At 40.0% G+C, this 24568-nt stretch overlaps 1 protein-coding gene across 1 annotated transcript in view; it reads right to left on the bottom strand.

Annotated features, from left to right (window-relative positions):
• Positions 1 to 24568, bottom strand: part of LOC144517283 (receptor-type tyrosine-protein phosphatase gamma-like) — a 513098-nt gene that overhangs the window by 101583 nt on the left and 386947 nt on the right. Inside the window, exons 6-7 of the mRNA XM_078249315.1 lie at positions 22072 to 22138; positions 2947 to 3104 (exon numbers count right to left, since the gene is read on the bottom strand). Coding sequence (XP_078105441.1) covers positions 2947 to 3104; positions 22072 to 22138 — 225 coding nt within the window. The remainder of the gene's footprint in view (positions 1 to 2946; positions 3105 to 22071; positions 22139 to 24568) is intronic.

Genomic DNA, 24568 nt, shown 5'->3' with positions numbered 1-24568 from the left:
CACCCAGGGGGCATCCAGATGCGGAACCACCTCAGCTGGTTCCTTTCAACGCAAAGGAGCAGTGGGTCGACTCTGAGTTCCGCACGGATGACGGAGCTTTTCACCCTATCTCTAAGGGAGACGCCAGCCACCCTCCTGAGGAAACCTATTTCGGCAGCTTGTACCCAGGATCTAGTTGTTTGGGTCATAACCCAGCCTTCATGACCATAGTTGAGTGTAGGAACGAAAATTGAACGATAGATCAAAAACTATGCCTTCCGGCTCAGCTCTCTTTTCGTCATTTCAGAGGCCCCAAGGCTCAGTTCTGGGGCCTCTTCTGTTTAACATCTACATGCTTCCACTGGCCCAAATTATGGAACAATAAAACAATAAACAACAATAAAATAAATTACCATAGTTATGCGGATGACACATTAGATATAACCTTATTGCCAGGGGACTATAGTCCAAAACAACAACTAAGTGCATTGAACAAATTAACGACTGGATGTGCCAGAATTTTCTGAATTAAATGACGAACAAACTGAGGTGGTTGTTTTTGGAGCAAAAGTGTAATGATTAAAAGTCAGCACTCAGCTTCAAACGACAATGTTAAAAACAACAGACAAAGCCAGAAATCTTGGTGTAGTCATGGACTCAGACCTGAATTTTAACAGCCACATTAACACAATTACAAAGTCAGCCTATTATCACCTTAATATATCAAGGGTTAAAGGACTTATGTCTCAGCAGGATTTAGAAAAACTTGTCCATGCTTCAGGAGACTTGACTACTGTAACGGAGTCTTTACAGGTCTCCCTAAAAAATCAATCAGAGAGCTGCAGCTGATTCATAACGCTGCTGCTCGAGTCCTCACTAAGACCAAGAGAGTGGATCACATCACTCCAGTACTGAAGTCTCTACACTGGCTTCCAGTGCCTCAAAGAATTGATTTCAAAATACTTTTGCTGGTTTATAAATCACTAAACGGTTTAGGGCCAAAATACATTTCTGATCTGCTACTACACTATGAACCACCCAGACATCTCAGGTCGTCTGGGACAGGTCTGCTCGTTGTCCCCAGAGTCAGAACTAAACAGGGGGAAGCAGCGTTCAGTTTTTATGCTCCACATATCTGGAACAAACTCCCAGAAAACTGCAGGTCTGCAGCAACTCTCAGTTCTTTTAAATCAAAGCTAAAGACCTATCTTTTTGATGTTGCCTTTCTTTAAATAACTGTTCATTTGTTATACTGAATATGCATTGATGACACTGTATGACATTCTATAACTGCTCTTTAATGTTTAATTTCTTATACTGCACTGTAACTTTTATTCGTGTATTTGATCTCTCAGTTCTTTAATTTCTTATACTGCACTGTCAATTTTATTCTTGTCTTTTATCTAGTGGTATTTTTGAACAGATAACGGACATATTTCTGAGAATTTCTCCAACGATTAAAAACAAGATTTAGAGGAGGAAGAGAAAAAAATTTCCTCCGGCTGTGAGAGCTATGCGAAAGCCTCGAAAATACAGATAACGGACATATTTCTGAAATATTACCTCTCAAAAAACACGGGTGTGACAATAGATTATCCATACAAGGACCACGTCTGTGAACTGGTCAGATTTAGTCTGTGAACTAGGTCAATAAGAAAGACAACGTCTGTGAACTTGTCAGACATTTCTGTGAACTTATCAAGAGACAGTCTGTGAACTGTTCTGGATTTAGCAAGGTTTACCGAGATTAAACTAAGCTTTGTAGCGACGGCTACATCGTAGTGAAAAGTAGAACTACTGCAATCTGGTAATGGGTAACAAAAACACCAAGTAACCGCAGCCAAAAGGACCTGTGGTCGGAGAAATGTTTTTATTTTTATTTATTTTTTTTAATCATTTTTACCTACTCTTTAATGTTTTAATTTGTTTTTTTTTAATCGTTTTCTAACTGCTCTTTAATGTTTTATGTAAAGCACTTTGAATTGCCCTGTTGCAGAAATGTGCTATACAAATAAAGCTGCCTTGCCTTGCCTTGCCTTGCCTTGCCACAATAGTGCAGTAATGCCAATGTAGTACTGCCCCTTAAGCTCAGAGTCTTTGGCTAATCTCCCGCTTCATTGCCCCCTCACTTGCCAACAAGACCCCTAGGTACTTGAACTCCTTCACTTCCATCAGGACCACATCATCTGCAAAAAGCAGCGATGAGATCCCCAGCCTACCGAACTGCAACTCCTCCCCACCACGCCTACGACTCCATATCCTGTCCATGAATATCCTAAACAGGATTGGTGACAAAGTGCAGCCCTGGTGAAGGCCAATCTCTACCTGGAACGAGGCCAACTTACTGCCGAGGACCCAGACACACCTCTCGCTTTGGCCATACAGGAATTGGATAGCCATGAGAAGGGAGCCACCTCACCCCATACTCCTGCAGCACCTCCCCGCAGGGACCTGGTCATACGCCATCTCCAGATGTACAAAACACATGCTTCCAGGCCCCCTCCACGATCCTTGCGACAGTGAATAGCTGTTCTGTTGTTCCACGACCAGGATAGAATCCGCATTGTTCCTCTTCAACCCGAGGTTCGACTATCGGCCAAACCCAGCACCTTGGAGTAGACTTTACCAGGGAGGTTGAGAAGTGTCATACCCCTATAATTTGCACACACTCTCTGGTTCCCCTTTTTGAACAAGGGAACCACCACCCTGAGCTGTCACTCCTTGGGCACTGTGCCAGACTTCCATGCAATGTTGTAGAGACATGAGAATTGCTGTGCATAAGTTTTCGTACGATATCATGCAATAACCCGTTCTTCTGATGAGATAGCAGGCCGAAATGTGGCTGCACTAAGGTTCCATACCTTTTTACCTAAACAATACATACGTGTAACATCTACCTTAATCAAATTAATGTAAATCATTGTAAACAGCAAGTGCAATATTCTCCAGCTGCTTTTGTGTTCTCACCTGTTTGTAGGAGACATAGATAGGTCTGCTGAAGATGATCCACTCCACTACCTTACTGCAGGGCGGGGTGGTCAGAGAGCCAGTGTAGCGATAGTAACTTCCCAGCGCGGACGGCAGCAGGTCCTTCAGCACAAATGGCTCCAGGACAGTCTCTTTTTCTGAATGAGAGAGGTCAGGACAGATCAATATAACAACATGATCTACACAATACTCTTTATTTCACTGCAAACTACAGAGACCAGGCTTCCTGAAGCAGATCCAAGTATTACTGTTTCACAGCCTTTACGTTTATGCTATTGATTTCATTTGCATTGTGCCTGTTTCGTTCAATGTCCCCTTTTGACAGACATAATTGCACTGAACATCTATAATTATACCTCTCTTGGTGTTTGATGGCATACGCAATACAATCGATGCTATATCATCACATCTCCAAGCCCACATATTGACACAGTAGAATTTTTCACCGACTAACAATGTGAGCTCTCCAAACAAAAAACATTTCTGAAATGAAGCACACTGTGGAATGTGGAGAGGAAGGAAATAAGGCTGTTCATGAAATGATAAAACAGGGCTTCCAGCAAGAACGTTTTTCATTTTTTATATTATACCTTTAGTAAGAGCAATCAAGATTCCCCAGAAATGGGCATTTCAAACAAAATAAATGGAAAATCTGATAAACACATTTACAGTATAACTTCTATTAATTCCCTTTCTGTTGAGTGACACATATCTGTGCAAAGAAAGGTGGATTGAAAAGAGTACCAATGAGGATATCCCAAACCTGTAGAGAGGATTCCTGCACTTTCGGAATTACAGCTAATGATCTTTTTATGAAAGCAATATCCCTAAAATTATTTAAGCATTATAGTATTGATGGAGGCTCAGGGGAGAACCATGAGTGCAAGTCTCCCCCTTTAAAAAATACAGTTTGGTCATGATTAATTAGCTTGCCCACATATTGTATGTCTTAAGTCTAATTCTGTTACTGACATTAGTGACGTATTTTGGTCATGATGAAAGGACCCCTTGTCTAGGACATAATTAATAGAATCTCATTTTTCAATGAAGCTATAATTTGAGCTCTGACAAAAAAAATTTGATAAGCGTAAACAATCCTAAAGTAAAACAAGAACATTTGGGTAACAGGTCCTAATGGAGTTTGGATTGAATTAATGGTGGAAAAATTATTCATTTTGTTTTAACATGGCAGCTAGAAGGGTCTACTTGAACTTTCACTCTGATTGTAATATGTAACTCTTGTACGGTGGATTATGAATTCAGCTTTAGCCTTGAGCAGATTATTTGATTAAATTTTCTCAAGTGAGTTGAGTGATTTTAGTCAGAGATCTGCCGCTTTTGATCAGATTTTAATGCCTGAGCACCTCAGGGCTGTGTTCTAAGCCCCCTGCTGTACTCCCTGTACACACACACAATTGAGTAGCCATTTTTACCGCCAACACCATCATCAGGTTTGCTGACGACCCAACAACAATGAAGGTCAGGATAGTTTATATCCACGACGTTCCTCTTCTGGGATTGCTCCGGTGCCGCCGGAAATTTGCCAGCCAGATGTCCGTTACCTTCCTCTTTCTTTGTGTTGCCGATCAGTGGATATATGAGGACTATGGTTAACTGCTCCTCGGATCTCTGCAGGGTAAATCCAGACAGCTAGCTAGACTATCTGTCCGATCTGAGTTTTCTGTTGCACGACTAAAACAGCTTTTGAACGTAGGCATGTTCCACCACAACGTACCATGGCTCCGTCCGGCGATTAGCACTGCCCAAGACAATTGTGATTGGTTTAAAGAAATGCCAATATCCAGAGCAAGTTTTTCTCCCATCCCAAAATGCTGTGTGGACTAGCCAGACCCTCCATTGCAGCGCTGGGGAGGATGGTCTGGCAATGCGAGACTAGTTCATGACTAAAAATGCAAAAGACTAAAAAAAGACTGGGTAGCACTAACAGAAAGGTTAATCTCTGGGAAGCATTATTTAGCTCAGGGCTAGAGCTGGCACCAAAGGAAATCTCAGTGAATTAGCATTACAACACCCGCAACATGTTTAATGAAAGTCTGACTAGCTATACCAAATTGTTGCATAAGCCAACAAGGAAACCCACTGACTAACTGCACTAGCCATTTTATTCCTCACCATCCCTGCTAAGATGCATTGAATAATCCTTTTTGCCCAAAATACATTTGGAAGGTGGCCAGGTTAGCTCAGCTGGTGGAGCAGGCACACATATATAGAGGTTTAGTCCTCAACACAGTAGCCACAGGTTCAACTCCAACCTGCAGCCCTTTTCTGCATGTCATTCCCCCTCTCTCTCCCCTTTCATGCCTTCATCTGTCCTATGGAAATAAAGGCCTAAAATGCCCAAAAATTATCTTTAAAAAAGAAAAAATGTTAAAATACATCTGGAAGTCAGTCAATGATGAATATTTTTGTCCAGTTGAGGGCGATGGAACTAGCTAAAAACATCTGACATGTTGCTGTAAGAAAAAAATGATTGCAAATAGTTGCCTACACACATCCAGAAAGACAAAGCAACATTTGTGACATAAATATGGACAAATTAAGTCCAAATATTTGCTCTTGTCTTAGCGTTCTATTTTCCTTGCTCTTTAGCTGTAAATTGTTCCAGTGTTAACCAGCTCATTGCTAACTTTGCTTGTTTGCTGTTTGGTGCTGAGCCAAGGTTTTTAGCTAAATAGCGACCCATTTCAAATTGCAAAGTCATTTGATAATACAAAATATTGAATGGTGCGGCTTTAAATGATGATTTTTAATTTAAACATAAAGTGATTCCTGAAGAGCTATAATTGAGGGTTGTATTCAGAGAAAGCTGCATAGCTGCAAAGCTGGAAAGAAAGCCGTCCATTAGATCCTAAAAAAATCTAAACATTACCTGTTACTGCCTTTTGAGGAAACCATTTATATTACCTGGTGCAAAATAAAACTTTTCGTAAGATTATCATATTTAGGATTGGATATCAGCTATTGGCATTTGGCAGAGTAGAGGTAGTGCAAGTTCAATGATATAAAATTAATAAAAAGTACTCTCATCATTTTCATCAACTCGTCATCATTCATCTGCCTCGGAACTCAAAAAAGCTTTGTAGACAAGGAGAGGAGGAAGAGGAGAGGAGAGGAAGGAGAGAGTGTGACAGGAGGGTGGAGTTGTCATCAGGGTGAAGAAGGAGGAGGAAGTGAATTATTAAGCACAAGGAAAGGTGTGGGAGGAGGGGTTGAAAAAAGAATCTGGCAACAAAAGGAGAGAAATTATAATAAGCGATGAGAAGAAGGGGAGAAGGGGATGGCATTCGATCCACTGTTGCGATGAAAACATATGACAAAGGAGGGTGACAGGAATGGAAATGAAGGGTGAGGAAGTGTGTACGAGTGTCTGGGGCACGGGGTGATGCGTGCAGCGGGGCGGGTCACTTGACAGAATGGCGAGGGGCAGAGGGGTCTTCATCGACAACAGATAGAACCGCTGGCCCCCCCTCCCTACATCCACCTCTTCCTCTGACTCCCCCTCCCTCCATTTTTTCCCCACCCTCCTGCTGACAAGCCTTGTCTCCCACTGCCTCCCCGTCACCAACTTCAGAGATGTATTTTCAGCTCCGTCGAATACGTGTGACAGAGCGAACCAGGGAAGGAGGAAGAGCCGGATCCAAGAGAGGGGGTGTTGATAGCAATTCAGTGGGGGTTGGTTGAGTGTACTTGGGGAATGGAGGATAACAAGAGAGGCTTTCGTATCTAAATTAGTACTCTAAAGAACCAAACACTACTTTGACATGTCTCGCTTCAAACACAATATTCAGTGCTCTGTGCCACATTCAAGCATACAGTGCCTAAAAAAGAGAAAAAGGATGAAGATTTAACATGGCGAGGCAGCTCGTGCAGTGAGGGCCTGTGGGTCATTTTTTCTCCTGCCAGCACCAGCGGTTGAGACAGAGGTGGTGGTGGAGAAGAGCCCAGAAACATTAATTGGAGCAGAGTGAGGCTGCAATCACAAGGCAAGTACTTTAAGCTCCAAGCCTCCTGCGATGCGTCACAAAAGCTGTCCACTCATCTAATCGTCCATTAGGTTTCTCAGTCACTCAAGTCTTTATATTTTATCGCACGGCATGGGGATAGCATACATATTTAGTGCACAGTCACATATGGGAGGCACTCAAGGACCTTGTCACTGATAATTGATGCAGATATTGGTCTACATTTGGGACATGATTATACTGTCTTGGTCCAGCTTGTTACAGTCATCTGAAGAACTGTAAAACTGACAAAAACAAGAGTGAAGTTGCACAGCACAGTGGCCCAATCACATGTTTTTTTGCAGGTGAAGCTTCATTGCATTGTTGTTTTTGGAAGATCATTGCAGTTTGGGTTAACCAATGCCACTTTTTGTTTGACTGCAGCGCAACAAGTCTTCCAATCTAAATGACAAAACAGGTAACCAAATGACCCGTATGAGAGTTTTCTGATCTAGCAGCCCTATCAGCAGGACAACATTGTTTGTCACTGCCTTCCAAAACATAATAAGCATTAACTCAAGGTCCAGTTGCTAGCTTTATCTGGAGCTTTCAACCACATGTGACTTTGACAATGGGGACCACATTTTGCAACCAGTCAACGTTTCTGGAAACCATGATCACCAGCTTTCTTTAAACTTACCCAGGTTGAGTATTAAAGTTATTTTTGAGATAACTCAAGTTCCATACTTAGGTTTCCTAATGGTAACTAAACTACCTGACCAGATTCTCTGATTAAGACCACAAGATGTAATTGAAAACTCTGGAACAAGCTAGCAAGTTGACCTTGAGTTGATATTTTTGACAAAGTACTGTTTCCAATACCCCTTTTCCACCAAAATTAGTCTGAAATTACAGGATTTAGAAAAATAGGTGATAGAGTCCTTTCCCATTGCCAGTAGACAAGTATGTTATAGAGATGTGCGTCATAGCATTGCAGGAAAAGGGGCTGTGACTACTGCAGAGTCATTTGTCCAGGGAATGAATGCTGATTGTAACCTTTCCCACAAAAGACAAAAGTCAGATGTTAGTGGGTGTTAGATGTTTTTGTTGACCTGTGGGAAATTGGGCTTAAGAGTAAACTTTCACATTCTCTATTTGGTTAAGGTTAGGAACTTGTCATGGTTAAATCAAATAAATGTAGGAGACAGAATGCAGACCACATCATTTTCAGCATTCAAAGAAATGACCAATGTAGTGGTTTTCTGGTGAGGACAGTCTCACAAATGAGTATATGTCAAACTCACAGCAACTACTGGTCTCCAAACAGTTGCTTAAGGTAAACTCACATTAGCCACAATTACCCAGCACTCATCCTGGAAATATGACTTGAAGTCACCATTTTCATGGTTGTCACAAATATCTATCAGAGCCATCCAAAACTGTAAACCGTGTGTGAAAGCAATGCAATGCTTTGAATTCTGGTAGTGAAATATATGGGAGATGAAGTGAAAATGTCATACTTTTTCCTGTTTTATTTTGTGAATTCATTCCCTGTGTTACAGTTTCCCTGTTATTTGTTCATGGTTATGTTATACCCGTGTTCTTTCTGTTTTGTTTTCCTAGTTCCATCCTTGTTTTCATGCTTCAGTTTCCTATTTTACTTTGTAGTCTCTGTTTCTCCTGTGTCATGTCTTGATATACTTCTTGCCTTGTATTTTCCCGCCTTTGTGATTGTCTGCTCCGCCCTGATGTGTTCCACCTGTCCCTCAGCCCTCATTTCACCTGTCTCTTGTTACTACCCTTGTTACCTTGTGTATTTAGTTTCCATGCTTTCTTTGTCTGTTGTCTGATAATTGCCATTACACGTGTCTTTTCCTGTGTCTATCCCTTGGTCTTTCATTGTGTAGTTTATTCCTACAGTGGTTTGGTTATTCTTGTTTTCAGTTTTCCTAGTGTATTCACACCTTTTGTTTGTAAGGCGTTACTATTTTAAATCCTGACAGAATATTCACAGGACTGAAGTGTAATGAGACCGCACCTTTACATCCATACTAAGAGATTGACTGGATTAGTTTGAACTTTAATTAGCCATGCTAATGTACATCTGTGGTAAAAGTGATTGATTGATTCAAGGGGTCAGCTTTTGTGGGGTTTCAAGAAGGAAGAGACAGATGGAGTTTTGTGATATTCAGACAGTGTTAGATCATAATTCAAATAAATGAAGGGAACAACAAAAGAGTAAAACTGTATCTGTTGTGTGGGATCCTTTTCAGGTTTTTCAGTATGATCTTGTAAAATGTACCTCCTGTGAGCAGCATCTGCCCCACTGCAATAGCATCTCATCAATAATGATCAGTGTTTGTTTATTCCCTGAGAAATGTTCTTGAAAATGAAACCCTTGAAAAAAAAGAAAAAGAAAATTATTTTCTCAAGAAAAAATCCCAACAACACTCTTTAATATAATCCTTTCACTAAATAAATACTACCCATCTTTTCCCGAAACTACGATATGAAAATGTTTATAAAAGTCTGTATTGTGAAACAAGTTGATAATGTGTCATAGCTAATACAGCTAGCATACAGACCAGTAGGACACTGGAATGTGCAGTACGTCATAAGTGTATTGTAGTGTAAAAAGTGTACCTGGAGTAGAGTAAGTTTAGAGCCAGAATGGGAAAATTACAACATGCCCGTTTTTAATAATGTTGCATTCTTCCTTTAGAAGCTTCAGGACATGGCAGTTGAAAAATTACTGTACGTGTTTCCAAAGATCCTGTAATACAAAGGAGGGAAATTGAATTGGCAGACAGCTAAAGAACAGCAGATTGTTTTTTTTTGTGATAAACTTTTTAGTGAATTTGTCAAATGAAAATAGTACACATGGTACCATGGATATGGAGAAACAGCATTTAACACATACTATATGTATCGCCATTACATTCTATCTACATTTTATAAGTGACACCTATCTGTGCAAAGAAATGTGGATTGAAAAGAGAACCAATGAGGACATCCCAAACCTGTACAGTGGATTCCCGCACTTTTGGAATTACAGCTAATGATCTTTCTATGAAAGCAATATCCCTAAAATTATTTAAGCATTCTTCTATTGATGGAGGCTCAGGGGAGAACCATGAGTGTATTATGGTCTCATGCATAAAATAAAAAATAATATAAATGCAAAAAATCCAGTTTGGTCATGATTAATTAGCTTGCATACATATGTTTTAAGTCTTCTAACTGAAACTTTAGTAAATTCTGTTACTGAAATTAGTGACGTATTTTGGTTATGATGAAAGGACCCCGTGTCTTGGGCATAATTAATAGAATCTAAGAGCAATGGCCCGATAACATCCCATAACTCTAGGAACAGCTCCAGTGGCAGACCATCGAGGCCTGGCAATTTTGCTCTTTGCATCATGTTCAAAGCCTTTTTAAGTTCTTAGAGAGCAAGCAGTACTTAAATGTATTCTGTGTCCTCATTATTCAATTAAGCTATAATTTGCACTCTGACAAAAACTTGATGAGCATAAACAATCCAAAAGTAAAAAAGAAAACAAAAAACAGCTGATGGAGTTTGGATTGAATTAAGTGGTGGAAAAATTATTCATTTTGTTTTAACATGGCAGCTAGAAGGGTCTACTTGAACTTTCACTCTGATTGTAATATGTAACTCTTGTACAGTGGATTATGAATTCAGCTTTAGCCTTGAGCAAATAATTTGATTAAAATTTCTGAGCCAAGTGAGTTGAGTGATTTTAGTCAGAGATCTGCCGCTTTTGATCAGATTTTAATGCCTGAGCACCTCAGGGCTGTGTTCCGAGCCCCCTGCTGTACTCCCTGTACACACACACAATTGAGTAGCCATTTTTACCACCAACACCATCATCAGGTTTGCTGACGACCCAACAACAATGAAGGTGTCAGGATAGTTTACACAATGACGACTGTGTAGCCATTTTTAACTCCAACACCATCATCAGGTTTGCTGACAACACAGCTGTGGTGGGCCTCATCACAGACAACAATAAAGTTGTCAAGATAGTTTATATCCACAACGTTCCTCTTCCGGGATTGCTCTGATGCCACCGGAAATTCGCCGGATATCCTTCTTTACGGCCGGATGTCCGTTACCTTCCTCTTTCTTTGTGTTGCTGTTCTGAACATCGGTGGATTTAAGAGGACTATGGTTAACTGCTCCTGAGATCTCTGCAGGGTAAATCCAGACAGCTAGCTAGACTATCTGTCCAATCTTTTCTGTTGCACGACTAAAACAACTTTTGAACGCACACATGTTCCACCAAAACAAGTTCCTTACCGAGGCTATGTTGCAAAGGCACCGTTATTGCATAAGCGCCTAAGATAATTATGATTGGTTTAAAAAAATGCCAATAAACCAGAGCAAGTTTTTCTCCCATCCCGGAATGCTGTGTTGCCTAGCCAGACCCTCCTCTGCAGCGCTGTGGAGGAAGGTCTGGCTATGCAAGACTATTATGAAACTGACCCCATACTGTAGAATCTTGATCTCTGTGATCCCAAACTTTCCCTAACCTTAACCAAGTGTTTTAGTTGTTCAGTTTGCACTTACATTAATGTAACAAAACATTGTGATTGAATATGGTTTACAGAATCATCTCAGATAATTTTTCCGTCTGGTGATAGATTTGAATTGTCTCAGGATTAACGGACCAATACCTTCCTGTGCTGCAAGAATCTAATCTCCTCACCGCTGGTTTCTTCTTCCCAAAACAAGTTTCTCTTGACTGACTTATGCTATTGAAGGAAAGATGAGAATAATGACGGGCTGTTGTTGGTGATCATCATCATAAGGGAAAAAAAGGAACGTGGGCCAATAAATTATAAGCATCTTATTAATATCTACAATATTTACAATAACCATTCCACATGAATGATCAATAATCAATGAATCATAATTCAGGCCTGCACTCTTATTTACTAAATAAAAATAGTGTGGAAGTTATACATTTTTTCTTCTTCTATTTGACCCTTTTTGGGAGGGCATTGAACTTTCATGCATGGCTGATAATGATTAATATTCCATATCAGACAGACCCTGTTAGCAGCCTAAAATAAGTGCTGGTGTCAGAATGAATTAGGTGTTTGTTTGCCTCTGGGTTACCATGAGCACACAACCATTAAGCATCTATAATGAAAGAGTGTAAATACAGTAGTGTCATAACTGCTTTTTCCTTGTTTTCTGAACTCCTGAACAGTGCTGCTTTTTGGAGAAAGTGAGTCCTAGAAAAGTCATACAGGTACAGTGACACATGTTGCTGAGATATTTCAGTTCTAAATCTATTCTAAAGTGTTCAAGAACTGTTTAAAGAATAAAAGAACCAGGGACTTCTTTATCTGCAATGCAGTTAGATTGCTTCATTTGCACATGAGATGAGGTGGCATTTTATGTCTGGATGACAACTTTGTATTTTGCAGTGATAAGCGGATTTTTTCTGCAAAACACCGAGCTAGTGACATTCTATCCAGTCTTATCAAGAGATGGGAAATGTTGGGGTATATACTGTGTGGATTTATTAGGATTTCATGTTGTTTGTGTTTAAGTTTTTTGTGAGTTTTGTATTGAATTAATTTAAGGGGTTTAACGTCTTGGATGATACTTCTCTTGGCATTAGAGCAATATCCTTTGCATTAATTTTGCAAAATGTGTTGTTTTTTTCATGCGATTTTCCGGTAACACTTTATAATAACGATCATTAATAGATGGTAAATTGACAGTTAATTAATCTTTAGTTAATTGTCATTTAACTGTTAGCAAACAGTCATTTTACTGTTAACAAACAATTAAATTATAATTAATAATGTTTACTAATTGTTAGTAGTGCTGTAAATTAACAGTTTATTGTTACACACATTATATCCCTCATATACTATATTAGGTATCGGGTAATGATTAAAAAAATGTTTGTAAACCTTTAAGAAACCATTTTTAAAACATCTATAAACATTACATCGATAGATGGACCAGATATTCCTAACACTTTGTTGAGGGTTACTAGTTGGTTTGTAAACCGTCTATAAACAGTGTCTGGATGGTTATTATAAAGTTGCAACATATAAAATAATAATATATATATATATATATATATATATATATATATATATATATATATATATATATATATATAAACTTAGCACAAAAGTAAGGAAATTTGTGTTTGGTAGATTATTTGAACAATGCTTTTTGGCAATAAATCTTATACCTTTTCTTACAAATGGTGCCCCATTTATAAGGAACATGCATTTGTGGGATTAGCAGCAGAGCTGAGTATGTGGGTTGCGCCCATGAAAGATTTGCCAAATCGTCTCTGTCAATGCCAAACAGCTTTTCTTTGCTGTTGCTATTGACTCTTGTTTTGAGCTTCTGGTACCCCCAGGTGCTGACAATCAGGTGCCTGATTCTGCAACCAGTGGCAATCCCATATCTCCACAGTCTGGGACCAAACTCTATCCTCCAAGATGACAACGCTCGCCCCCACGACAACCTCCAGAATGTGGGAGTGGAGAGGATGGAATGGCCTGCCAGCAGTCCTGATCTCAACCCCATTCAACACTTGTGGGATCAGCTTGGGCGTGCTGTTCGTACCAGAGTGACCAACACAACCACGTTGGCTGACTTGCGACAAATGCTGGTTGAAGAATGGGATGCCATCCCGCAGCAATGTGTGACCAGGCTGGTGACCAGCATGAGGAGGAGGTGCCAGGCTGTTGTGGCTGTGTATGGTTCTTCCACACGCTACCGAGGCTCCTGTTTGTGAAATGAATCAATTGCCAATATGTCTTGTTAACTTCAATCATCCAATCCACCAAACACCAAACGAGTCAATGGCAGAATAAGCTGTTTGGCATTGGCAGAGAAGATTTGGCAAATTGTTCATGGGCGCAACCCACATACTCAGCACAGCTGCTCATCCCACAAATGCATGTTCCTTACAAATGGGGCACCATTTGAAAGGGAACTAAACAGGCTTTCCAACGGTATAAGATTTATTGCCAAAAAGCATTGTTACCACAGAGAAATAATCTACCAAACACAAATTTCCTTACTTTTTGTGCTAAGTATATATATATATATATATATATATATATATATATATATATATATATATATATATATATATATAAACTATATCATTATTTTATATGTTGCAACTTTATAATAACCATCCAGCCACTTTTTACAGACAGTTTACAAACCAACTAGTAACCACTGACAAAGTATTAACTATCTATCTAAATAATGTTTATAGATGGTTTACAAAGTATTTATTAACTATTTAACAAGGTATTACAGTCATATGTTGCAACTTTATAATAACCATCCAGACACTGTTTATAGACGGTTTACAAACCAACTAGTAACCCTCAACAAAGTGTTAGGTTTATCTGGTCCATCTATCGATGTAATGTTTATAGATGATTTAAAAATGGTTTCTTAAAGGTTTACAAACATTTTTTAATCATTAACCGATACCTAATATAGTAAATGAGGGATATAATGTGTGTTACAATAAACTGTTAATTTACAGCACTACTAATAATTAGTAAACATTATTCATTATAATTTAATTGTTTGTTAACAGTAAAATTACTGTTTGATAATGGTAAAATGACAATTAACTAAAGATTAATTAACTATCAATTTATCATCTATTAATGATCGTTATTATAAAGTGTTACCGAGTTTGACCTTCTTACATAATGAACAAGTAAATGAGAACATTTACACAAGTACAAACACATTTTAATGTACAAACTAGTTATCTCAGTATGTGTGGAGAAGGGTAGTCCAGATATTGAGGCATTTCAAATGTCTAATCTTTATTGATCCCCAGTGGGGAAATTACAATTTACACTCTGTTGTTATTACACACTACACACAGGCCTGAAATACACACACATGCTCAGGTCCTATACATACACTAATGGAGAGATATCAGAGTGAGTGGGCTGCAACTGCTGAACAGGCACCCTGAGTGGTTGGGGGGGTTCGGTGCCTTGCTCAAGAGCACATCGGCAGTGCCCAGGAGGTGAACGGGCACCTCTCCAGCTACCAGTCCACACTCCGTACTGCGGTTCCCAACCCAACTCCCTACAGACTGAGCTGTGACCTGTGTCTGTCTCCAGGGGCTAATATTGTTTTGGCCACCCCAGGTGCCACCTAAAAACCATGAATTGGAGGGACACCAGCCATTTCATACACTTTTTACATATGTTTGTGTGTGTGTGTGTGTGTGTGTGTGTGTGTGTGTGTGTGTGTGTGTGTGTCTCTAAGATCACAGACATCCTCTGTATGTATTACAAATGACTAGAAGTCACCAGGCAATACTAGCCCTGTGGGAATAGGGCTTGAGTAGGAAACTGCATGTCTGTAGTTCTGTGAAGTGTCTGACATACAGTCCAATAAACTGGAGAAGACTGACATGAGTAAGCAAAGTACAACACTGCCTGTGGTCAGATTTCAGGGGATTATGCTCTAAGTAGTGTGTGTTTGGAGTATGTCTAGTAGAGGACAGGGCATAGAGGGACAGAGAGTTAGGCTTCCATTGCTAAGGTGTTGCATATAGCTGTATATTTACACACTTCTCTGTGTCAGCATTGTGTCATTTCCTCTGTTTATCTACTCGGGCGTCTGTGCTCCGGCTGCTCTCATGTCACAGTGCTGAAATGAAGCCATCCCTCCTCACCGGCACACATTACAAGTCCATTAATTCACTATCTCACTCACTGCACAAATTCTCCACTGACTTAGCACTCTGTGACCCTGATTGGCAATGCATTTTAAAGGCTGTACAAATCCTATGGTGGTTTCTGACACGGTTGTGGTTTTCAGTTGTGGTTTTTCCTGTTTTATTTTGTCAATTCATTCCCTGTGTGTTACTGTTTCCCTGTTATTTGTTCAAGGTTATGTTTTACCAGTGTTCATTATCTGTTTTGGTTACCTAGTTCCATCCTCCAGTATGTTTTATTCTTTAGTTTCCTGTTTTACTTTGTAGTGTCTCTGTGTTTCTCATGTCGCTTATTTGATAGCTCCTGGGTCCTCGGCTGAACCGGAAGTTGTTCTGTCCCTCCTCGGTGAAGGCCATCTCAAAGCTCTTATTTCTGCCCCAAGAACCGAGGATCGAGCATCGAGGAGGGATCATCAAGGAGCCACGAGCGAGGATACATCAGAGGAGCCCTTGCAGCAGAAGGAGTTGCTAACTCCGCCCACACAGCTGACAAATTCATGTGACGCTTCAGAGAAAAGGACGTCTCATCCCTCTAAAACACATTTCCTCGGTTCCACTCTGTTCCACTCATTTCCTCGTGTCTCTCCCTTGCCTCCTCAGTGGGAGGAACTACGACGCGAGGAAGGGAGGCAAGTCGAGGCAAGTCGAGGAGGCAATTTAAGCAACATGAGAAGCACCTCCTGTTTCTCCTGCGTCATGTCTTGTTTGACTTACTGCCTTGTGTGTTTTACCGCCTTTGTGATTGTCTGCCCGGCCCTGATGTGTTCCACCTGTTCAGCAGCCCTCATGTCACCTGTTCCTCGTTACTACCCTCGTTACCTTGTGTATTTAGTATCTGTGCTTCTTTTGTGTGTTGTCACATTGTTGTGTTTGTTACTCCCTAAGTCTTGCCGGTCCTTGTGTTTTTTGATTCCCTAGTCTTCAGTTTTCTTAGTGTTTTTGGAACTCCTTTGGCTTGCCTCTACTGCTTTTTGCCTGCCTGCCTGCCTGCCTCAGGATTCCCTTTGTTGAAAGCCATCTTATTTAATCAATCTTCAAAATCTTCCACTGCCTCCTAGTCTCTGCACTTTTGGGTCCAAGCCTGCATCCCTAGAAGCGACAGTTTCCCCTGATTTGAGGCACTGTGTCAACCCTGATGCACTTCTATAGGAAATTGAAGAAGAGAAATTCAGTGTTTGTCTTTTTCTGTCCGTCTGTAGGCCTACCACTGTACCAGTATGTCTGCCATTCCTTTGCTGATGGGGGTTTAATCCCAAAGCGCTCTCTTCCACATCAGATGTGATGTGGCTCCACTCCACAGTGCGTGCACGGTAAGCTTCTTTTTCATCCTCTGCTCAATAGGATTTCCAGAAATTTGGGGCAGACACATCTATTTATCTGTCCTCCTTTCTTTCTCATGTTGTAGTTTTTGTGGATTTTATTCACAGCCTGTATCTTGATTTTAGTGGATACTTGAGCAGTTTGGGCACAATGTTATTATAGTTAATATAGTTATGCCAAAAAATATTTTAAGACTATTTTGGACTAGTAGGAAGGCTTTAAGAGAAGTTTTTGATTTTGGACAGCACACCTTTCCTTCAGACTGTCTGATGCACTGCAACTTCAAATGCCCTACATCCAGCTGTGCTGTGCATTACTGTATGTCAATGTGAGAATAACTTTGAAAGAGGTAAGAAAACTGTCTCTCCCAAGAATAATTCTCATGTGCCCTCACACTGAACAGAATCCTCATCCTCCTCCTTCAGGAACAATATGAACTAACTTTATTTCACTTCAGTATTTTGTTTTTTTTATATATATCTCAAGTCCTAACAACTACTTTCCAGGTTGCAGTGAAATTTAGTATTGGTATTAATGCATTTGGACATTCTATCAGCTTTCCTCTGCTTAACAAATTTAGCACAATAATCTGATGGGTGGATTGCCATGAAACAAATGCTGTAGATGATCAGGATGGTGATAGCAAGTGATGCTTACGATGCCAATGATATGGATAATGTGAATTCTGAAACATGTTGCTTATACATCACTAAAATAGTAGTGAGAGCACCGTTGGGCTTAGTTATTAATGCCGTTAGCACCGTTTGTTACTTGGCTAGTTCATGACAAATCGTTTTGGCTGTGCTTTCCAACATGATGTCATTGTGCTAACCGAGCGCCGTTGGCCTTTACAAAAGAGCCGCTTCAATACACTTGTTAGATAATGTTTCATTACAGCGTTCTCTGCTGATTTGTGTTTGTCGCGCTGTGCTCGTGGTGGAAAATTAATGTAAACAACATTGTGTGCAGGTCACCTTCAGGGCCAGGCTAATGTTAGAAGTCACTGTAGTGGACATAATGTGTAACAACCACATGCTTATAGTGGCATTAACAAAGCATAAGCCTGAGTAGTGTAGTACAAATTATTTAACCGGCTGCATTTGAGCATTAAATATTAAAATATTAAAGTAACAAATGGAATTTGATTGGGAGGAAGATTGAAGATTGACAGCTCTATACTACATACGCTATTCTGACAAATTTTTGTTTTGTCAAAAACTGACAAATGTATTTTGACAAGTTCAGGGGACATAGTTAATACATCAGTAATACACTAAGTGGTGTTTTTTTTGTGTGTATATTATTTCCCATGAAATCAGTAATACTTTAATATTGGAATTTACAGTATTGACATAGCAAATATATTACACACTATCTTTTTTTATATCATATTGCCTGAAGGCATAATGTCATGTGTTCTATGTTCTATCCAGTCCAATCATCCCCCTCCCCTCATTCCCCCGAGTTAATGATGACGAAAACACTTAGGCAGCAGTCTATCGTGCTTTTCACTACAGTCAACATTAAAATGATGAAGTATGAGAGCATGTCTTTACCATCATCCCACCACATCATTATCAGTCCTTGCATTTGCCTCAAGTCCCTGCAAACCCTGTGTCGACTATGGGCTCCTCTTTCCTTTCATGAGTCCGCCATGTAAATCACTCTCGGCCTTTTTACCAGGCTCATTTTCCAAGCCGCTCGCTGGCAAACTAGTCAGAGGGCATTTGTTCCATCGAGGTTTCATGTAAAATGCAACAATGCATGGGGTACAAAGACAGAGGAGTCAGATCTGCGGTGCATGTCCGCCAGACAAGCCCGGCAACAAGAGCACCGAGCGCTGTGAAAGATTTAACCACCCGTTGCTCCACAGAGTAACGCTGGCGGAGACGGAGCAAATTAGCCAACCACCTTCCCTGTGGGAGCGATGGGAGCGCGGCCTTGATTGAACTTCAATGGTCTTTGTGTTAGATGAATTATGGAGGCAGGGTAGTTTTTCCAAGACAGCTGAGCAGGAGATAAAGTGCAAGTATCATGCGGTGATCAAAAATCAAAGTTTTATTTGTGTATGCTGAAGCTCTAAAATTCACTCTGAAGCCGTTCTGTTGTTGCAAGGCGAGCGGGCCCCTTTGGGGCGGACAAGACAGAACATTGCTTTAGGATAAATCTTTTGATCATGACAGGGATGCACTTCAGGGCTGCGTGCGGGAGACAACTGTTTTTTGACTAAGGGCATACAGTGCTAACAAAACATGGATGTAAAATAATTTATTTAATGTGAGGGGGGAACTCCCAGAAGTCCTAATTTATTGTGTGAATATAAAATATGAGGCACTAAATGATGCAAAAGGCTAAAACTTTTTGAGTAGTACAGTCAAAGCTTAAAATACCCTGCAGTTAAAAGTTTGATAAAATAGTATAGGTAAAACGTCATGGTAGGAGTACATTAAAACAAATTCATGCATGACTTGATTCTTGTAGTACTTCATGATCACTTCATGATCTCAGGATTGTACACTAATTAGTAGTATCTCATGCATGACTTAATGCAAGAATAATGTGTGAATTATTGAGTGAAACAACTAAGGTATCTCCATCATTATGATTTCTGTGTTTTTAATTATGTTCATGTCTTCATCACAGGTAAGTCTGCAGTTAAAGGGACAGGCCAAAACTGACCAGTCACAGCAGTGCCCATGTATCCTGTTGTAATCATCAACCAACAGTTCAGTAGTTTCGATGCATCTCTCTCTCCCTCCCAGCCCGATAAATGAAGTATGATCAATGGTGGTGTATTTACCATGTGTTGCTTAAGAATCCATCATCTACAAAGTACTAATGCACAGGTATACAGTACATTCTAGTTCTCTAGGATACAGATTATTTTTCTGTTAGGTAAGTAATATCACATTTTCACACCTGAGGACTTATTTGAGTTAGAGAAAGTTTACTTCCTTTTTTATTATTATCCCGGTCAAGAAGGTTATGTTTTCGGTTCAGTTGGTTTGTCTGTCTGTCAGCAGGATTAGGGGTCAAACAACTGCTGGCCCAATTCTCATGAAACTTGGTGGAAAGGTGTAGCATGGACCAAGGAAGAGCCCATATTTTGGAGTGGATTGACCATAGTGGAGGTCTGTGCTGTGTTTCTGAGTGTGCTTTGAGTCTATTTAATTTTTGATTTGGGCACATTTGCCTAACCTGATGCCATCAGTTTGTTAAGACAGAACCATCTGAGAAGCCGTCATTGGAAACAGTTTGGGAAAGGGGTGGGCACTTTAAGAAAATACCCGGCAATACCAGGTATTGGACGAACCACGTGTCTATTAAACTCTTGCAGAAGCCAGGCGGTAGAAGAGCGAAAACATCTTTTCCATTGAGGAAAACATACCGTTCCATTCTTTGCTCTCTTTTAATGATGAAATATTCTCCAGTTATGACATAACTGATGCTATTGCAGCATCGACGCTAACCTCTGTAGGAGCCACCATTGTTGTTTTGAACAAACAGCTGTCCAGCACACACACCTAAACCATGCCTGTGCTGCTAGTAGCTCCTGACAGGACGCGGATAGGTCTGAACTGCTTCTGGTTCAGACTCAAACACGTTTCTTGAAGCCTGACAAGATGGGTTTTCGTGTGGTCCTTGATTCCCCCCCCCCCCTGTTTTCGTGATGGGTTTTCATGTGATCCTTGAAACTCCGGTTTTCGTGTGGTCTTGCGATATCTTGAGACTCCAGCTACTGTGCACCGTAAATATTTGCCAGCCAGTTATGCTTTTACAGTTTGCCTCTTTTCATTCCATTTCAATATTTACATATATTGGATCAATTTAAGTTAATGTTTAACTCTTACCAGAAATTATTTTGGTACAATTTCTCATTACCTTAATGTTACCTCCCTTTCCCTTTAGAGTTTGGATTGTAGCATTCAATAAAAATAAAACATTCTGTCTCTCTCTCTCTGTGTCTATGATGCCACCATAGCTCAGATAGATAAAGGCTATGTTAGCAGAACAAATTTACCATGCTAATTCCACATCCCTCCTGAGTACAGTGAGGAAATTAGCAAAGCAAATTTACAGTTCAGATATTATGCCCCATCAGTGTGTTAAGCGGGTCTGGACTCAGGTCTAGTTTTTAAATATATCATGCCTCACGACAGGAATATTATTCTGCTGTAATAGTTTGCAGATAAATGCAGCTGCACATTGAATTTAATTAGTTCAACTGAATTAATCTGGAGTCGTCACAATACTGGGACCTGATTGGCTGACAGCAGCAGTTCTTCCGATGACCAGTCCAGGAGACCAGGTAAACCTCCCGACTTAAGGCCTTCCAGTTCAACTGCTAAAAAAACTGGCCTGACTGAACACAATCCCCGTGTGTGTGTCCCAGCAAACACAGGGAACTGAATCTAGGACTGATGTAGGCTACGTAAGTCCATAGTTCAACACAGAATGGTAATAGCAGGTCGACAAGGCCAATCTATCAAAGGCTGGTCACTGATGACAGAAGCTTAAGCACAGCAATGCTACTGAAAACAGTAGTGTCCTCCATCTTCTGGCCACCAGGGACAGAACAAGACTTAATGATATGCTAAATCTGTGGGCTGGAGAAACAATTAGCTAAAAGGGGCTAAAAGCTTGAGTAATGACTCCATGCATATTTTAAACTATGAATACCAACTTTTGCCTTCTAACAGGCAATTAAGAGTCCCTTCATTTAGTTAAAACAAGCTCAAGAACTCTTTCATACATCAGTCTATCCTGTTGCTGAAAAGATCTGGATACGAGGCTATCATGAAACATGTTTCTTTGCCATGGCTATTGATGTGTCTTCTTTGTATTATGTGTGTAATTGTTGTCTAACTTTGTGTGTAATCTTTTTTTTTTTTTTTTAAGAGGAGCTGACTGGGAACCCAAAATGAATTTCAGTTTAAACTGAAACTAAAGTTGTAACATAATAGTGCAAGACGAATGTATGTACATTTAGAAAATCAAAACTCCTACAATCCTGGCTCTATAATGAGTCAGTGTTGGGTGGGGGGACTGCCACTCACCATGATGGACCACCCCCTTCAGGCCGTGGATTATGGGGTTGACAGCAGGATTGTCCTTCCCTCCCACCTGAAGAACACAAAAAGGAACAAAGCATTATGTAAAGCAGACATGATACATTTTTCGTATTTTTTTTTTTGTAGTAAGTCTCAAAATATTGTACATATGTGCTTGCTCCAACAAATTATATTGGCATGTTTTTTTATATGAATTGGTTTATTTAATTTTTTGTATATTTGTGTTTCTTAGTACCTATTATACATTATACCCTCTGCTGCTGAAGTGACTCAATTCCCTGCATGCATGAAGTGTCCACTTATCTAAGCCTACATGATGCACACATCTATGAACAAGTGTGTGCATATGTCTATTTTAACTGGACTAACATGTTTAAAGGATGAATATACTTCATGTGGTTAAAAAAGCTTGTTTGGCGACTCATTCTCAGTTATAACAATAGTGCAATGCATGTAAATGGTGCTAAATCTGACGAAAGAAAAGGGCAATTAAAGTGACAGGTTTGAGGAGATGCTGAGAAAACAAGTGCAGTGTAATTAAGAGGAACAAACAGGAGCAATCAGCAAGCTCTCGAATGCACTCTCCGTCTGAACTCAAAGAGTGTGTGATGTCATAGTAACACATGCGTTTTCATTGTTTTCATTTTGTTATTTTTGTCATGGATTCTGGAAATCAAATCGGACCAAAACAATACCTTAACGGCTAAATACACCAGTGCCTTTCAAAAGATCACTTATAAATATACATGACAAAAATTATTCATATGACTGTTTTCTGATCTGCCACTGGTTTGAAACGATTTGATCAGGATGGTTTTGTGGGTTGTATCATCTACTGGCTCGACAGTGTTTGCTAAAAATGTACATACAAACATGTTTGGTTGCTTAGGGATGAGTCAAGTCGCAGTGATGTGTTCTGTAGAAAGAAATCTTTCAGACTACAGAAAGTGGACCTGTTTTTACACGGCAATAGTTTGTATCCAAATACACGTCTCCCTGGTAGAGCCTTTGGAAAGCTGGATAAGATACGGTTGATGCTAGAATGGATGGTCCTCGTGACACTTGAGTAACTCAATTGCAAAAAATCAACGCTGCAAGCTTTGCATAATCAATGTAACTATACAAAGCGCACTGTTTCTGCACGGATGATTATTACTGTTGCACAACAGGCTTACGCTGTTGACAAATGCGGTGAAGAAGACGTGATTTGATGGTGCGGATTACTAAATTTAGGAACAGAGAGAAAATAGTGTGGCTTCTCCCCTGGAATGAAATGAGCTTTACAAATGTAATTTGCTTAGCTTCACTAACTACCAGAACAACTACAATTAGCTACTGATAATACTACTACTGTGATGAATGCTACAACTACTGCTACTACATTTACGGTACATGTCTGCGGCATCTACCACTGTGGCATTTTTTCATGCAAGGGATGGCCCCGCTTCCCAGCATTGCACGCTAGTGGGCTTGCCACTAGCAGTTATCAGTTTCTCTTCAATGACCACTGACAAGCAAAGCAAAAAGGGGCTACACCCTCTTACAAACGCAATGGCTGCACCTGATTGTACGAATGCGTCACAAATGGGCTGTCTGCTCCTGGATTTCAAAACGGACCAACATGGCGGCTCGTTTGGAAAACCATCTTGTATTTTATGAAAATAGTTCACTCCAAATGTGTTTCTGAAAACATTTAAAGCGAGAAATAGGCGATACAGTTGCGGAATCTGTCGTTATTTTTGATTGACAACGGTCAGTTTAGGAGACTTTCGTCAGCTTTTGAGAGGCAGCAAGTCAAGCTGGACGATCCTCATTTGTATAAAGCAACCTGGATTCAACTTTATGCCAGTGAGGAGCGGGCAACTTGAAGCACCGCTTTTCCAAAGCCCCCACGATGCTACCAGAATGCATTGCAAGGCTGCTCATTAGACAATCAATGGGAGCCGTGAAAATGACGCTTGACAGTGGACACGTTCTATTACAACTACCACTAGCCACTACTAATGCTAGAACTACCACTGTGACTACTACTAATGCACTTTAATTTGTCATGTATTCTTACGAAAATTGCTACTACAGTGTTCCTACCACCACTACTACAACAACCACTGGTAGTAGCTACATACAGCTACAACAACAATTACTACTAATGTCATAAACATGATTTATTTATTGTATTGTATATATTACATATTTTTTATCTTTCTTAATTGTATATATTACTTATTTTTTTTATCTTTATTTGTATATATTTGTTATCTTTTATCTTTATACTTGTTGTACCTGTTCTTATTGCACCGTATGTCGGAGAGAAATGTGTTTTCGATGCCTATGTATGCAGAATTGATAATAAAGTTGACTTGACTTATGGTACACACATAATCAAACTGCAGCATATGTAAGAGCAGTCACAGAATGTCAAGAGCATTCTTTTTTTTACTTAGTGGTCATTGAAGAGGTGTTATGTTTTAGACACTGAGAA

Source organism: Sander vitreus, chromosome 4 (assembly GCF_031162955.1).
Source record: "Sander vitreus isolate 19-12246 chromosome 4, sanVit1, whole genome shotgun sequence".
Classification (NCBI taxonomy): Eukaryota; Metazoa; Chordata; class Actinopteri; order Perciformes; family Percidae; genus Sander; species Sander vitreus.
This window is presented reverse-complemented; position numbering and strand designations above follow the sequence as displayed.